Source organism: Leucoraja erinacea, chromosome 8 (assembly GCF_028641065.1).
Source record: "Leucoraja erinacea ecotype New England chromosome 8, Leri_hhj_1, whole genome shotgun sequence".
NCBI classification, from domain to species: Eukaryota; Metazoa; Chordata; class Chondrichthyes; order Rajiformes; family Rajidae; genus Leucoraja; species Leucoraja erinaceus.
The window spans coordinates 2,129,342-2,147,489 of record NC_073384.1 but is presented as its reverse complement, the minus strand read 5'-3'; the positions used below and the strand labels follow the sequence as shown (position 1 = coordinate 2,147,489).

The window sequence follows — 18,148 nt, the reverse complement described above, 5'->3', positions numbered from 1 at the left end:
TTCTGGAAAAAGGACTTGTGGACAAATGAGACAAAGATTAACTTATATCAGAGTGATGGCAAGAGCAAAGTATGGAGGAGAGAAGGAACTGCCCAAGATCCAAAGCATACCACCTCATCTGCGTAACACAGTGGTGGGGATGTTAAGTGCTGAACATGTATGGCTGCTGAAGGTACTGGCTCACTTATCTTCATTGTTGACACAACTGCTGATGGCAGTAGCGTAATGAATTCTAAAGTGTATAGACACATCCTATCTGCTCAAGTTCAAACAAATGCCTCAAAACTCGTTGGCCGGTGGTTCATTCTACAGCAAGACAATGATCCCAAACATACTGCTAAAGGGCCCGTCGCACTCGGCGACTGTCGACATCATTGACTGATGTATCAGGTCACCGAAATAAACCATGATGTATTGACGCACGGTGTTTCCTCAAGTGTTGCAACATTGTTTTGTCGCCGCTAGATTTTGAAATGTTCAAAATCTTTCGGCGACCCTGATACGCCAGTCAATGATGCCAGCAGTCGCTGTAAAAATCACCAAGTGGGACAGGCCCTTTAAGCAACAAAGGAGTTTTTCAAAGCTAAAAAATGGTCAATTCTTGAGTGGCCGTCAATCACCTGATCTTAATGCATTTCGTTGTCTCTGTACTGTACACTGACAATGACAATTAAAATTGAATCTGAATCTGAATCTGATCTGAATCCAATTGAGCATGCCTTTTATATGCTGAAGCGAAAACTGAAGGGGACAAGCCCCCAAAACAAGCATAAGCTAAAGATGGCTGCAATACAGGCCTGGCAGAGCATCACCAGATAAGACACCCAGCAGCTGGTGATGTCCATGAATCGCAGACTTCAAGCAGTCATTGCACGCAAAGGATATGCAACAAAATACTAAACATGACTACTTTCATTTACATGACATTGCTGTGGCCCAAACATTATGGTGCCCTGAAATGGGGGGGGGACTATGTATAAACACTGCTGTAATTTCTACATGGTGAAAACAAAATGTATAAAAATGGCCTTTATTAAAATCTGACAGTGTGCACTTTAACCACATGTGATTTTTTTTTCTATTACAAATCTCAAATTGTGGAGTAAAGGGGCAAATAAATTATTGATGGGTCTTTGTCCCAAACATTATGGAGGGCACTGTAGCTTATGTTAAGCAAAGACAAATGAGGTGTGTGTGTGTGTGTGTGGAGCTCCTGCTGTTCAAGCAGTTGAATTTCACCTGATCCATTGTTCACTTTCTTCATTCACATGAGTCATTCTGCAGCAGCAATGTTCCATTACCAACAACGAGAGAACAATCGTCTCGTTCTTTGCGAGTACTCTTATACCTGCCTGAACAAAGACCAGCACAGGGACAGGCTCTCGCCCACAATACCTGTGCCCAGCATGATGCCCAGACCAGCCCTTATCTACCTGCGCATCATCGATATCACTCCATTCCTAGCATACTGATTCCTGGGATGTCAGGACTTTCACATGAAGAAACACTGGATAGACTCGCTTTGTACTCGCTTGAATTTAGAAGATTGAGGGGGTATCTTATAGAAACTTACAAAATTCTTAAGGGGTTGGACAGGCTAGATGCAGGAAGATTGTTCCTGATGTTGGGGATGTCCAGAACAAGGGGTCACAGTTTAAGGATAAGGGGGAAGTATTTTACGACCGAGATGAGAAAATAATTTTTCACACAGAGAGTGGTGAATCTCTGGAATTTTCTGCCACAGAAGGTCGTTGAGGCCAGTTCATTGGCTATATTTAAGAGGGAGTTAGATGTGGCTAAAGGGATCAGGGGGTATGGAGAGAAGGCAGGTACAGGATACTGAGTTGGACAATCAGCCATGGTCATATTGAATGGCGGTGCAGGCTCGAAGGGCCGAATGGCCTACTCCTGCACCTATTTTCTATGTTTCTATGTCCATGTGCCGATCCAAAAATCTCTTCAATGCCATTATCATAGAAACATAGGTGCAGGAGTAGGCCATTCGGCCCTTCGAGCCAGCACCACCATTCAATGTGATCATGGCTGATCATTTAAAAATCAGTACCCCGTTCCGGCTTTCTCCCCATATCCCTTGATTCCTTTAGTCCTATCGTATCTGCCTCAACGATCACCCCTAGCAATGCATTATAGACACTCGCCACACTGTTTTAAAAAAAAAAACTTGTCCCGCAAATCTCCTTTAAACCTTGCCCCACTCACCTTAAAGTGATGCCCTCTCGTATGTGACTTTTCTTTAGTGGGGAAAAGATTCTGACTGTCTACCCTATCTGTGCCTCTCATAATTTTATATACTTCTATTGGGTGTTCCTGCAACCTCCGGCGTTCCCAAAAAAACGTCAAAGTCTGAAGAAGGGTCTCGACCCGAAACGTTACCCATTCCTTCTCTCCAGAGATGCTGCCTGTCCTGCTGAGTTACTCCAGCTTTTTGTGTCTATCTTCAATTTAAACCAGCATCTGCAGTTCTTTCCTGTACGAGTGTGTCCAATATCTCCTTGCAGCTAAAATCCCCTAATCCAGGCAGACAAAATTCTAGTAAATCTCTCGTATGTCTTTTCCAAAGCCACCACATACTTCTTGTAATGAGGTGACCAGAACTGCACACAATATTCCAAATATGGCCTAACCAAATTACATTAGAACAGTCTTCTACTAATCAACTGAAATGCCCTTGAGGCTTGTAGGTATGTGTAGCTCAGAATGCCACTGTGAAGTCTCAAGTTTGATAATGACACAAGTTGGAAAAGGTTCACACGAGTTTCACCAGAATGTTACCTGGGTTTGTGGGCTAGGGTTGCAGGGAGATAGGCTGGGACTTTTTTCTTTAGAGCATTGGAGGCTGAGGGGTGTGACCTTGTTGATGTGTACAAGATCATGAGGGTCATGAATAAAGTGAGCACTCGGTCTTATTCCCAGGGTAGAAGGTTCCTAAACTAGAGGGCACAGGCTTGAAGTGAGAACGGAGAGATTTAAGAGGGACCTCAGGTGTAACCTTTCCACTCGGAAGGTAGTCAGTACCTGGATCGAACTGCCAGAAGATCCTATAGAACTGGATGTAATTACGGCTTTTAAAAGACACTAGGCCGAGTGCAGACCCGCTGGGTCTGTTCCCCCAACTCGTGGTTGGGGGAGGGTGCTGCGGCTTCACATGTACACTAACCACCCCCCACACACACGGGGGGGGGGAGGGGGGGGGAGAGAGAGGGAGGGGAGGAGGGGGCAAGGCAAGAGAGTAGAGGGGAGAGAGTAGGTGGGATAGGAAGAGTTTGGAGGGATATGGACCAAACGCAGGCTCATAGCACTAACCCATTATGCCACCTTGTTCAGCATGGACCAGGTGGGCCAAGGAGTGTGTTTCTGTGCTGTACTGTCGATGACTCTCACTTCCATTTTCAGCATGCAGTAGAAGGAAATTACCACCCACCAAGCCCATGTGACAGGACTTTTTAAAGAATGCAAATTGGTATTTTATACAACATGGCTTCTATTTCTGAAATACCTGTGTTTTATAGCACTTTAGAATGAGTAAATGACTTATTCATCAAAATCATCAGATTCAGGATAATTAACGTGCTATTTTAGTGCAATTGTAAATTATGCCAATATCTTTTTTTTCTGTTTCAAAAGTTGTTTACTGGACAGAGGAAGCAGCCAGTTATAGTTCCTGCTTATGCATCTGGTCTGGTAAGTTCAAATTTATATCAACGTTTTACTCGCATTTATTTAGTTTCTTAGTTTTTAGTTTTCGAGATACAGCGCAGAAACAGGCCCTTCAGCCCACCAAGTCCGCGCCGACAAGCGATCCCCGCAGATTAAGCACCGTCCTACACACACACTAGGGACAATTTACATTTCCACCAAACCAATTAACCTACAAACATGTAGGTCTTTGGAGTGTGGATTGGAAACCGGAGATCTCAAGAGAAAACCCACACAAGTCAAGTCAAGTTTATTCGTCACATACACATACCAGATGTGCAGTGAAATGAAAAGGTCACGGGGAGAACGTACAAACTCCGTACAGACAGCACCCGTGGTCAGGATGGAACCCAGGTCTCTGGCACTGTGAGGCAGCAACTCTACCGCCCGTGGTATTTTGTAACTGAGTTTAACTTCTTGAACATCAAATGCACAACTATAAGGTACACAAAAATGCTGGAGAAGCTCAGCGGGTGCAGCAGCAGCATCTATGGAGAGAAGGAAATAGGCAACGTTTCGGCCCGAAACCCGGAAGGAAATAGGTAACGTTTCGGGCCGAAACCCGGAAGGGTTTCGACCCGAAACGTTGCCTATTTCCTTCGCTCCGTAGATGCTGCTGCACCCGCTGAGTTTCTCCAGCATTTTTGTGTACCTTCGGTTTTCCAGCATCTGCAGTTCCTTCTTGAACAAATACACAACTATATTTTTTGCAAACATTGATGTGAATCGTATTTTATTGATGCTGGTGGGGCTGCAGGTACTTAGTTCAGTTTATTGTCACACGTACCGAGGTGCAGTGAAAAGCTTCTGTTGCGTGCTATCCAGTCCGAGGCGAGACTACTATACATGATTACAATCAAGCCGTCCACAGTGTGCAGATTCAGGGTAAAGGTAATAGCTTGAATAATGTTGAGTGTAAAGTCCGATTAAAAAATATTCCAAGGGTCTCCAATGAGGCAGGTAGTAGCTCCGGGACCGTTCCCTAGTTGTAGATAGATATAGAGGTACTTATCATTGTTACTAAACCAGCAGCTTCTTCAGATGTGCAAGTGGGCAGTGAAGTATGGAAATCCATATCTCGGTAGCATTGAAACCATGTTCCTGACACCTGTGCAGTTGTGATGGCAGTCTTTGGATATCTGCTTACGTAGCATTCATAAATAGTCAAGTCAAGTCAAGTTTATTTGTCACATACACATACGAGATGTGCAGTGAAATGAAAGTGGAAATGCTCGCGGACTTTTGTGCAAAAGACAAACAACAAAACAACCAAACAAATTATAAACACAATCGTAACACATAGGTATGAAGACTACAATGGCCATATTATTTTCATTGTGTATTTTAATTACACAAAGTCCAAAGTCTGCAGCAGGAATTGGAAATCAGAAGTTTTTAAACGTGTTGTAGATTATTGCAGCTAAACAATTTCTGATCTTGAAAGACAAATTTTACAAGTGAAGCTGTTGAGGTTACTTTTTCATGATGTGATTTTTCTGGTTGATCCTTGTTTGTGCCCCACCATTTTAATACTTCACAACAGTACAGAGAAGGTTCACCAGACTGATTCCTGGGATGTCAGGACTTTCATATGAAGAAAGACTGGATAGACTCGGCTTGTGCTCGCTAGAATTTAGAAGATTGAGGGGGGATCTTATAGAAACTTATGATAGAAGTGATGGCGGCACGGTGGCGTAGCGGTAGAGCTACTGTCTTACTGTCTGATCCGGGTTCCATCCTGACCACGTGTGCTGTCTGTACGGAGTTTGTACCTTCTCCCCGTGACCTGCGTGGGTTTTCTCCAAAATCTTCGGTTTCCTCCCTCACTCCAAAGTTTTGCAGGTTTGTAGGCTCATTGGCTTGGTGTAAATGTTAATTGTCCCCAGTGTGTGTAGATTAGTGCAAGCATGCGGGGATCGATCGCTGGTTGATGCGGACTTGGTTGGCCGGAGGGCCCGTTTCTGTGCGGTATCTCTAAAACTAACAAAACTAACCTAGTGAATTTAATTGCTGCAGGCACCAATCTGGAAATATTCAACGTAACACTTCTGTACATTTGCTGCAAATTAAGAAAGCCATTTTTAAAAAGTGACAAAACGACAAGATTAATTGCTTCATTTTATGTTTGTTGGTTCCAATAATACAGTGCTCTCCATAATGTTTGGGACAAAGACCCCTAATTTATTTATTTGCCTCAATTACAAATTTGAGATTTGTAATGGAGAAAATCACATGTGGTTAAAGTGCACAATGTCAGATTTTAATAAAGGCCACTTTTATACATTTGGGTTTCACCATGTAGAAATTACAGCAGTGTTTATACATAGTCCCCCCCATTTCAGGGCACCATAATGTTTGGGACACAGCAATGTCATGTAAATGAAAGTAGTCATGTTTAGTATTTTGTTGCATATCCTTTGCATGCAATGACTGCTTGAAGTCTGCGATTCATCGACATCACCAGTTGCTGGGTGTCTTCTCTGGTGATGCTCTGCCAGGCCTGTATTCCAGCCATCGACGACTGCTTTGGTGCCACCTCCTGCACCCGCACACAACTGACTGACTTCATCCACTTCACCACTAATTTCCACCCGGCACTGAAATACACCTGGACCATCTCTGACACTTCCCTACCATTCCTTGACCTCACTATCTCCATTGCAGGTGATAGACTTCTAACCGACATACACTATAAACCCACTGACTCCCATGGCTATCTGGACTACACTTCTTCCCACCCTGCTTCCTGTAAGGACTCCATCCCCTACTCCCAATTCCTCCGTCTACGCCGTATCTGCTCCACGGATGAGGCGTTCCACACCAGGACATCTGAAATGTCCTCACTATTCAGGGAACGGGGGTTCCCCTCCTCCACCATAAATGAGGCTCGCACCAGGGTCTCTTCCATACCCCGCAACACTGCTCTCTCTCCCCATCCCCGCACTCGCAACAAGGGCCGAGTCCCCCTAGTCCTCACCTTTCACCCCACCAGCCATCACATACAAAAAATAATCCTCCGTCAGTTTCGCCACCTCCAACGTGACCCCACTACTGGCCACATCTTCCCATCTCCCCCCATATCTGCCTTCCGCAAAGACCGCTCCCTCCATAACTCCCTTGTCAATTCTTCCCTTCCCTCTCGGTCCACCCCCTCCCCGGGCACTTTCCCTTGCGGCCGCAGCAGATGCAACACTTGTCCCTTTACCTCCCCCCTCAACTCCTTTCAGGGACCCAAGCAATCGTTCCAGGTGCGACAGAGGTTTACCTGCATCTCTTCCAACCTCATCTATTGCGTCCGCTGCTCTAGATGTCAGCAGATCTATATCGGTGAGACCAAGCGGAGGTTGGGCGATCGTTTCGCCGAACACCTCCGCTCGGTCCGCAATAACCTAGCTGCCCCCCCGGTGGCTCAGCACTTCAACTCCCCCTCCCACTCCGTCTCCGACCTCTCTGTCCTGGGTCTCCTCCATGGCCACAGCGAGCAGCACCGGAAATTGGAGGAACAGCACCTCATATTCCGTTTGGGGAGTCTGCACCCCGGGGGCATGAACATCGACTTCTCCCAATTCTGTTAGTCCTTGCTGTCTCCTCCCCTTCCTCAGCTCCCCTGCTGTCTCCTCCCACCCTCCAGCCTTCCGGCTACTCCTCCTTTTCCCTTTCTTGTCCCCACCCACCCCCACCCCTGATCAGTCTGAAGAAGGGTTTCGGCCCGAAACGTTGCCTATTTCCTTCGCTCCATAGATGCTGCTGCACCCGCTGAGTTTCTCCAGCTTTTCTGTGTAACCTTCGATTCTCCAGCATCTGCAGTTCCCTCTTTAACACTGTATTCCAGCCATCTTTAGCTTATGCTTGTTTTGGGGGCTTGTCCCCTTCAGTTTTCTCTTCAGCATATAAAAGGCATGCTCAATTGGGTTCAGATCAGGTGATTGACTTGGCCACTCAAGAATTGACCATTTTTTAGCTTTGAAAAAACACTTTGTTGCTTTAGCAGTATGTTTGGGATCATTGTCTTGCTGTAGCATGAACTGCCGGCCAATGAGTTTTGGCATTTGTTTGAACTTGAGCAGATAGGATGTGTCTATACACTTTAGAATTCATTACGCTACTACCACCAGCAGTTGTATCATCAATGAAGATAAGTGAGCCAGTACCTTCAGCAGCCATACATGCCCAGGCCATAACAACCTCACCACCATGTTTCACAGATGAGGTGATATGCTTTGGATCTTGGGCAGTTCCTTCTCTCCTCCATACTTTACCATACCTTGCCAGCACTCTGATATACTGTATAGCCCGGCAATGAAGACGCACCATATAACAATTACAGCACGGAAACAGGCCATCTCGGCCCTACAAGTCCGTGCCAACACAACTTTTTTCCCTTAGTCCCACCTGCCTGCACTCATACCATAACCCTCCATTCCCTTCTCATCCATATGCCTATCCAATTTATTTTTAAATTATACCAACGAATCTGCCTCCACCACTTCCACTGGAAGCTCATTCCACACCGCTACCACTCTCTGAGTAAAGAAGTTCCCCCTCATGTTACCCCTAAACGTCTGTCCCTTAACCGCACCAGGTGTGAGGGATGGAGACTTCCCGGCTCAGGGAGATCACATAACGAGGAGAGTGAGAGCCCGGGACAGAGCAGCCAGCCTTCCGCCCAGTAGCGACCCGCCAACGACCACCTCCACCAGTTGCACCTGTGCAGAAGGACACTGTGGCTGGCTGGCGGGCAGGCCGGCAGAAGGCGGTGAGGTAGCGGCTGGTTCCGCTGTCCGGTCCCGGCGGGCCGCTCGCAGCCACCCAAGCTACTGAGTGAGTTGCTGGCATGATCCCTGACCCCCCCGACCCCCCCCCCCCCCCTTCTCAACGCCCTTGCCCTCCCCCTCCCCGCAACTTTACCCCTGGCGGCCCAGCCAAGTTTACTACTATGTGCCGCCCAGGTTGTGTTGACCCGGGCTAGACTCCTCACACGCTGTGAAAGGAACTCTTCCCCCTCCCCCCAGCAGCACTGCCCTTTAACAGCCGCTTCCCATCAGCTGCCAGCAATGAGGGATAGCCAAGTACCTTTCTTGGCTAACAACCTAACCGTCGGCCTCCAAGACGCAGGTAAATGTTCGTGTCTTATTTTTGGGTAAACAAAATAGCGTCTTCATTGCCGGGAAATACAATAAGTTAATCTTCATCTCATCTGTCCACAAGACCTTTTGCCAGAACTGTGTTTGCCCTTTTAAGTACTTCTTGTCAAACTGTAATCTGGCCATCCTATTTTTGCGGCTAACCAGTGGTTTGCATCTTGCAGTGTAGCCTGTGTATTTCTGTTCATGAAGTCCTCTGCGGACAGTGGTCATTGACTAATCCACACCTGACTCCTGAAGAGTGTTTCTGATCTATCGAACAGGTGTTTGTGGATTTTTCTTTATTATAGAGAGAATTCTTCTGTCATCAGCTGTGGAGGCCTTCTTTGGCCTGCCAGTCCCTTTGCGATTACTAAGCTCACCAGGGCTCTCTTTCTTCTTAATGATGTTCCAAACTGTTGATTTAATCTAAGGTTTGGCTGATGTCTCTACAGTTTTATTCTTGTTTCTCACATCAGTCTTCTTTGACTTTCATTGGCATAACTTTGGTCCTCGTTGATAAACAGCAATAAAAGTTTCCAAAGACTGGGGGAAAGACTAGGTGCTGAGAACTCTCTTGTCCCTGCATTAAGGTGGCAATTAAACACACCTGAGCACTTACAAACACCCGTGAAGCCATGGGTCCCAAACATTATGGTGCCCTGAAATGGGGGGGGGGGGACTATGTATAAACACAGCTGATCCAAAATGTGTAAAATTGGCTTTTATTAAAATCTGACAATGTGCACTTTAACCACATGTGATTATTTTTCTATTACAAATGTCAAATTGTGGAGTACAGAGGCAAATACATAAATGATTGGTCTATGTCCCAAACATTATGGAGGGCACTGTATACTTGATTCCAGCAACACATTGTTCTAATTAAAACGAGAATGCATTTGTGTGTCGGGTTAATTGTTTTTGGGGTCACTAATTGGGTGGCACAGTTGCGCAGCGGTAGAGTTGCTGCCTTACAGCACTTGCACCGCCAGAGACCAGGGTTCGATACCGACTACGGGTGCTGTCTGTATGGCGTTTGTACTTTCTTCCCTGTGACCGCGTGGGTTGTCTCCGGGATCTCCGCTTTCCTCCTGCACTCAAGACCTACAGGATTGTGGGTTAATTGGCTTGGTTTAAGTGTAAATTGTCCCCAGTCTGTGTAGGATAATGTTAGTGTGTGAGGATCGCTGATCGGTGCGGACTCGAAGGGCCAGTTTCCACGCTGTATCTCCTAATTTGAGGAAGGACATTCTTGCTATTGAGCGAGTGCAGAGTAGGTTCATAAGGATGGCGGGACTGTCATATTATGATAATAATAATAATATATTTGGTATGCAGCTTCCATCCGATGTCATAACTTAAACAACTAACAACATTTAGATTTAGATACCCTGAGAAACATGATTTATAAAAAGAACAGTAAAACAGTCAAAACAGATGAAAGAATGGAGCGACTGGGCTTGTATTCACTGGAATTTAGAAGGATGAGAGGGGATCTTGTAGAAACACATCAATTTATTAAGGGATTGGACACGCTAGCTGCAGGAAACATGTTCCCGATGTTGGCAGAGTCCAGAACCAGGGGCCACAGTTTAAGAATAAGGGGTAGCCCATTTAGAACGGAGATGAGGAAAAACTTTTTCACCCAGAGAGTTGTAAATCTGTGGAATTCTCTGCCTCAGAAGGCAGTGGAGGCCAATTTTCTGGATGCTTTCAAGAGAGAGTTGGATCGAGCTCTTGGGGCTAGCACAATCAAGGGGTATGGGGAGAAAGCAGGAACGGGGTACTGATTGTAGATAATCAGCCATGATCACATTGAATGGCGGTGCTGGCTCGAAGGGCCGAATGGCCTACTAATGCAACTATTGTCTATGTATCTATGTAACTAAACTAATTCAGATTGACCTGCTTGGTATTATCCCTTTTTGTGCTTGTGTAAGTTGCATTAGTCACCAATGAATTTTGCTTATTTTATAAATATGTCAAAGGTAAATTCAGTGACTATATTTAGCTGAAATGGGTTCTCATGTGGGGGTTGCACAGATGTTTCCATCAATTGAAATAGGTTTGAGTTCATGAGCAACTATATTCGTACTGCTACTGCCTTATCCCACTGGCATACAAAGTGAACTGTTTTCGGCATATGCTTTAAGTCGAATTTATTGCTTATTTCAGGGTATGTTAGAACCCACCAAAGAACCAGTCAAGCCAATATCAGCTGCAGAGAAGATAGCTTCAATAGGTCAGACTCCAACTGCAAGTGTTTCAGCGTCTGAGATGAACACTTCTACATGTGATGAAACCCAGGTAATGAACGACTTCCGTTTGCACTCTCAACAAGGGATCTCTCTTTCTCTTCTCCTGCTTGTGTATTGACCAATTGGTTGGGGAAGAGAGGAAAACATCATTGTAGAATCATACACGTTTGCACTATTGGTTTTGGCCAAAGGGCCAGCTAGCATTGTTCCACTTCCCAGTTGAATTCATTCACTGGGATCAGGGTGACTCTAGCAAGGTAAGCATTTGTCATCCATTCTTAGTCATCTTTGGGGTGGCGATGGTGATCTTCTAGTTTCAACTGCTGCACTGCTTTGGTGAAGGAGGTCCAATAGTACTGTTGGATAAGGATTACCGGATTTACACACCTAGCAACAATGAAGGTGTTTCAAGTTCGGATGATGGTGTGTGACTTGACTGGGAACCTGCAGATAGTGGTGGTGCATAGCTTGTAACTATCCTTTTGCTCAATGACTACCAAGCTTTGCTGTCTTTGTGGGCAAGTCCTTGGTTCATTTTACAGCTTCTTAAAGTAAGGAGGATGGATGCAGAGAAGGTACGTTGTGTGGCATCTGTGAGATGCACCATTTGATGGAAGCTTTTCATGACTCAGCAGTTTGAGATCAGATGGATTAGTGGGGAGTAAGGAGACTGTGATGGGTGTGTGGTTACTTCCAGCAAAAGCTTGCTGCCTGATGAGGAACCGGAATCTGGATGTTAGCCCTTAACACGGGTCCTATTCCCCGATGGAAATTGGTTAACTCTCCTTGCACCTGACCTGTATTTGGGCTCATTGATTTATCTGGATTGAGTTGAGTTATCAGTGATCTTTCTTTCACTGCTTTCTTGAGCAGCTTTGGTCGAGTTAAAGGTAAACTTTAGTAATGGTTTGATTGCTGCCGCGTTAAGAGATGCTCGACACAAGTGCTTTGGGTTGATTTCGCAGCTGAAGAGATTTTTCTCCCGGTATTGGACTCGAGAGTTGCAGTGTAATGTAATGTTTTCCTCTCTCCCTAGGATCACGTCCCGCCTGTCCAGTTTGACTGGAGTAGCAGTGGCCTTACTAATCCTCTTGATGGTACGTCCCTGCGTAGAGCCTCTAGCACCAGAGCTAGAGTTAAGAAAGCTACCACGTTCAGACAGACTTCTTTCTGCTGATTTGTTTTCCTTCTTTCCATATCTTTCACATTGTGGAAATCCAGGCTTTCTTTTAGCCTTGCTGATTAATGCTGGTCTTAATTACATAAGCAATCGACACAAAAGTATATAAGACTAGGTGAGCATTAGAAGGCTGTTGGTGCACTTTTGAGTCTATTGGCTGCTTTTGGCAATATGTTTTATCATTATATTAAAGTTACAAGATGACATTAATGTGCTCAATTGCAATATTTAAAACAGCTAGTTTAACAAATGATTCCATTTATGATTGAGGATTTGCATTTTGATGTAATTCTAGTTAATGTCCACTTGAAAATTTTATGTTTAAGAAGGAACTGCAGATGCTGGAAAATCAAAGGTAGACAAAAATGCTGGAGAAACTCAGCAGATGCAGCAGCATCTATGGAGCAAAGGAAATGGGCAACGTTTCGGGCCGAAACCCTTCCGGGTTTCGGCCCGAAACGTTGCCTATTTCCCATTGGGTTTCGGCCCGACTTAAGGGGTTGGACAGGCTAGATGCAGGAAGATTGTTCCCGATGTTGGGGAAGTCCAGAACAAGGGGTCACAGTTTAAGGATAAGGGGGAAATCTGTTAGGACCGAGATGAGGAAAACCTTTTTCACACAGAGAGTGGTGAATCTCTGGAATTCTCTGCCGTAGAAGGTAGTTGAGGCCACAGTTCATTGGCTATATTTAAGAGGGAGTTAGATGTGGCCCTTGTGGCTAAAGGGATCAGGGGGTATGGAGAGAAGGCAGGAACGGGATACTGAGTTGGATGATCAGCCATGATCATATTGAATGGCGGTGCAGGCTCGAAGGGCCGAATGGCCTACTCCTGCACCTATTTTCTATGTTTCGATGTTTCTATGAAACGTTGCCTATTTCCTTCGCTCCATAGATGCTGCTGCACCCGCTGAGTTTCTCCAGCATTTTTGTCTACCTTTGAAGATGTTATGTGCTTTTTAACCAGTGTCTGCGCACCAAAGTCAGGATCATCTTGAGATGATTCATGTAGAAAAACCCATTGGAGCACGGACAAGTGCAGAAACATTATTATGCTTGCACGCGTTGAAAGTAAAAAGTAGAAAACACAGTATTACCCTCTTGAAATTGGCACGTCACGATTTGTATCTCTACCCTATTTTCTGACCTATTTTCACAAAGAATAGTGTCCTGCAAATGATGGAATGAGGTCTCTAACTATAGATTGCTGAAATATTGCTGTGTGAATGTCAACTGGTGCTCAACATATCTTGCGCATTTACACTAGCATATTGGTACAGTCCTGTATGTAAAACTACGCGTTTGGCTTGTTTAGATATGAAGTGGATGCGAAATTGGCAGTGCCTCTATCAATAGATCTTTACTCCCTTCAATACGGAGTGTCATGTTGTACGCAGCCAGGTGTGAGAACACACACATTTCCCAAGTCCACGTAAATAAAATCTAAAACGAGTGTATAGTTAGCAGGGGTAAAATAGAATGATAATTTCCATCTTACTGAACCCAAGGGTTAACGTGTTCCAGGCCAAAGGCCAACCAGCAGATTCCTTGTCTAAACCTAGAAAGAAAGTCTGGATGCGCCTGCCATTGTGTTAAACCATGAACTACAGTCAAGTCTACCTGCTTATCTTACTATTGGGTCTTTCTGCTTGAAAATTATTCATCAGCCATTTTAAGTGTAAAGCTGAAAATGTTATTCCATACAATGGGATTTATTTTGGTGGTGGGGGGTAGCTGTTTCATTGGAGCAATTGGTTCATCTTTATTAACAACATTAAAAGTCTGCTTTATTAGTCTTGGAGTGTAAGTAATTGTAAAGCAAGTTGCTTTATTAATTAGAAGTTGCTTTATTCATGTTAAAACCGTTGAATGGCTGTAAAGGGCCTGTCCCACCAGCATGCAACTCCATGCGGCAAGCGCGACCTAAAGGGCCGGTTCCACCAGCATGCGCCTGCATGCAGCAAGCGCGACCTAACGTGGTCGCTTGAGCCGTACGGCCTCGCGGGGCCGGTCCCACTTCGATCGCCGGAGCCGTATGGAGTTGTGCAGAGCTGGTCCCGACATCGCGCGGGGCTCCGAAAAACTGACCGTGTTCAAAAATTCCGCACGGCATCGTGCCTGCCGGCCCGCAGCCGCATTGAGGCCGTGCGCACCGCCTCGACGGACTTCGCTCGAACTTCACGTCACTCACTCAACGGAGTCGAGACGGCTGCGGGATTTAGGTCGCGCTTGCCGCATGGAGTCGCATGCTCCTGGGACAGGCCCTGTAATAACCTATATTAACCTGCATGTTGAAGTATGTCTTGCCCCCGTTTTGCTCATCATCCCCACACTGGCTTGCCCTATCTACATGGGTACCGAATCTCAAGCTAATGGAGGTTCCACTGTCCTGAGCCTTTGATTTCTTTGGGCCAGTGGATGGCACGAGCTCTGGCAGTAGTGCAGCAATCCCAGGTCGGCAGAATGCTTTAACTGCAGCCTGCCGTGCTTGTAAGTGTGCCCACATGACTTTCCCCTATGACACAAACCGTATCAGTTGGCACTGAACCACCGCAAGTCGTTTATCTCCCAGTTTAAGTAGAGCACCTTAAACTGCTCACTTTTAAATACTTTCCAAGTTTCATGAATCATTTTTTCCAGAAGTTGCTTCACTCTTGTCTGTGGTTGTGTTTAATATATTCACACGACAAAGGTCCAATAACTGTGAACATTTGTCATGTTCAGCTTTACTCTCTAGTTGGTGGCAAGCAACTGAACCATCCTCTCTCCAACTAGCCAGCAGTCCTGACCTCCCATCGACTATCTTTAATCAGACTTAACTGGACTTTTTCAGCAGGTTCTGCCATGACATCGATGTTGGCCAAGTCGAGGGTTATGGGGAGAAGGCAGGAGAATGGGGTTAGGAGAGAGAGATAGATCAGCCATGATTGAATGGCAGAGTATGGACTTGATGGGCTGAATGGCCTAATTCTATTCCTTATGACATCAATTACTCAATTTGAGTTGGGTATGTTGAAGACTTTGAATGCTTTCTCTTTGAAGTGTTACAGTACTTGTGATGCTCTTTAATATTGTAAGGCAGAGAATTCCAGGATATTGGCCAATAGTCTGAAGTACTGAGAAGTGTGTACATCAGGATAGAGTGTGGCCTGGAAATCCTCAGCGACGGTGCCAGTGATGTGCCTGCCGTTAGTGTTGGACGTTGCTGAGCTAACCTAAAGCCACGGTGTATCCTCCATACAGCACTCTCTAGTTGGTGGCAGGCAACTGAACTGTCCTCTCACCAACTGGAGAGTAGCCCTGACCTCCCATCTACCTCATCGGACTATTTTTACTAGGACTTTACCTTGCACTAAACGTTATTCCTTTTATCCTGTATCTGTACACTGTGGACGGCTCGATTGTAATCATGTATCGTCGTCTTGCCGACTGGCTAGCATGCAACAAAAAAGCTCTTCACCGCACCTCGGTACGTGTGACAAATAACAAACTAAACTAAACGCTCGGCCCCACAGTGCGCCACTGATGTAAAAGATGAATACCCAGTCCAAGAGAACGAGTGCAGATCAGTCAAGCAGTTTTGCACTGAATAGTGAAGTTGTTGAGTGTTAACCTTGGAGTTGATAGCTTGTCTGAGTCTCTCAGCAAAGGGATGTCTGTGGACCGTTGGGTTGTTCAAGATTGACTCACTGTTTCTGTTGTTGTTATGGTGCCGGGCTGATAGACACAAGAGTATAGGGCCTGTCCCACGAGCATGCGGCAAGCGCGACCAAACCGGAAGCGGGGGCCGCGCGGAGGTCGAGTGATCCCGTACGAGTTGACGTGAAGTTCGAGTGAAGTCCGCGGGAAGTTCGCGCGTGACATACGGATTCAAGACGCTGCGTACGGCGTTGAGACGCTGCGCATGCCCGTCGAGATGTGCGTACGGCCTCAATGCGGCTGCGGGCCGGCAGGCCGTTGCCGCGCGGAATTTTTGAACACGGTCAGTTTTTCGAAGCCCCGCGCGATGTCGGGACCAGCTCCGCACAACTCCATACGGCTCCGGCGATCGAAGTGGGACCGGCCCCGCGAGGGTGTACAGCTCAAGCGACCACGTTAGGTCACGCTTGCGCATGCCTCCAATTCAACCACTCCCACAATTTTAGTTACTCAAGTTCCTCATGGTCTAGAATTGAAAAGTTAGTTCCTCTCCTGTGAATCCCTGGAATAATTGGATTTAGGTTTATTATTGTAACAGGTACCGATTTCCAGTGAACGGCTTTGATCTGCGAGTTATCCAAAGAGATCAGATAATATTGCATAGAAATGCAATCAGTTCAAACTCCAGTCCAATAGGTGGAGCAAAGGGGAAGATACAGAGTGCAGAATATAGTTCTCAGAATTGTGGCGCATCAGTTCATAATAATAATAATATATTTTATTGTCATTGCACATAAGTGCAACGAGATTTGGTATGCAGCTTCCATCCGACATCATAACTACTAAAATTTAGGTTTAGATACCCCGAGAACATGGTTTGTAAAAAGAACATTACAACAGTAAAATAGTCGAAATAGACTAAAGTGCAGATGTGTCTGTGCGACGTGACCATCCGAGGGAGACAGTTCATGGGGTGGGGGGCACTCAGCAGGGCCGGTTCAGAGCAGCTATAGCTCTGGGAAAGAAGCTGTTCCTGAGTCTGGAGGTTCGGGCGTAGAAGGCCTTGTAACGTCTGCCGGAGGGAAGTAGTTCGAAGAGTTCATTACAAGGGTGTGAGGAGCCTTTGTGAATGCTGACGGCCTTCCTGAGGCACCGTGTGTGGTAGATGCCCTCCAAGGCTGGTAGCGGTGATCTTCTGTGGACGACGCGCTGAAGAGCTCTCCTCTCCGCCTCCGTGCAGCTGAGATACCACACAGAGATGCCATACGTTAGAATGCTCTCTGTCGTGCAGCGGTAGAACGTTGTCAGCAGCTATTGGGGCAGACCAGTCCTTTTCAATGTTCTCAGAAAGGCACATGACGGTAACTAATTCATGCGGCCGTGTAAATGAAATGTTTCCGAGCTGGCGGCTCAACCTGGCTCTTGCAGATGTTTTAAATGTCTTGGCTTTGTCGCAGCTCCAGTTGGTGACTAAAACATTCTGTAAACATCTGTATGCGTGTAAATAAGTGTTGAAATGAAGAGCACTATGGCATTGGGCAACTATATCACTGGCATTTAGATGGATGAGAGGGGACCTTATGGAAGCATATAACATTCTTAAGGGATTGGACAGGCTAGATGCAGGAAAAATGGGCCCCATGTTGGGGGAGTCCAGAACCAGGGGTCACAGTTTAAGAATAAGCGGTAGGCCATTTAGGACTGAGATGAGGAAAAACGTTTTCACCCAGAGAGTTGTGAATCTGTGGAATTCTCTGCCACAGAAGGCAGTGGAGGCCAATTCACTAAATGTATTCAAGAGAGAGTCAGATTTAACTCTTTGGGCTAAAGGAATCATGTGATATGGGGAGAAGGCAGGAACGGGGTACTGATTGTGGATGATCAGCCATGATCATATTGAATGGCGGTGCTGGCTCGACGGGGCCAAATGGCCTACTCCTGCACCGATTTTCTATGTTTCTATCAGTGTTTGTGCATTTTTAAATATTTTTTTTTAAATAAAAACCTTCACAAATAAGCCATCACTGTTTGATAGTTATGGGGGAAAAGCAGAACCATAATTTGATCACTGGATAAATAGTTTTTGGGAATATAAAAAGTAAAGTTGAATTTTTCTTTTTTATTTAGGGGTTAGGTTGTAAGGCATTGTTTAATTAAAACAGTTTATTTGTATTTGATAACGGTACTGTTGCTGTGCCCACACCATTTGTAAACATAACACTAGAATAT

General features: G+C 45.7%; 1 protein-coding gene across 1 annotated transcript in view; it reads left to right on the top strand.

The window, feature by feature from the left end:
* Nucleotides 1–18,148, top strand: part of LOC129699245 (aftiphilin-like) — a 55,206-nt gene that overhangs the window by 27,972 nt on the left and 9,086 nt on the right. Inside the window, exons 5-7 of the mRNA XM_055638865.1 lie at nt 3,646–3,702; nt 11,019–11,150; nt 12,138–12,198. Of these exons, the coding sequence (XP_055494840.1) occupies nt 3,646–3,702; nt 11,019–11,150; nt 12,138–12,198 (250 nt within the window). The remainder of the gene's footprint in view (nt 1–3,645; nt 3,703–11,018; nt 11,151–12,137; nt 12,199–18,148) is intronic.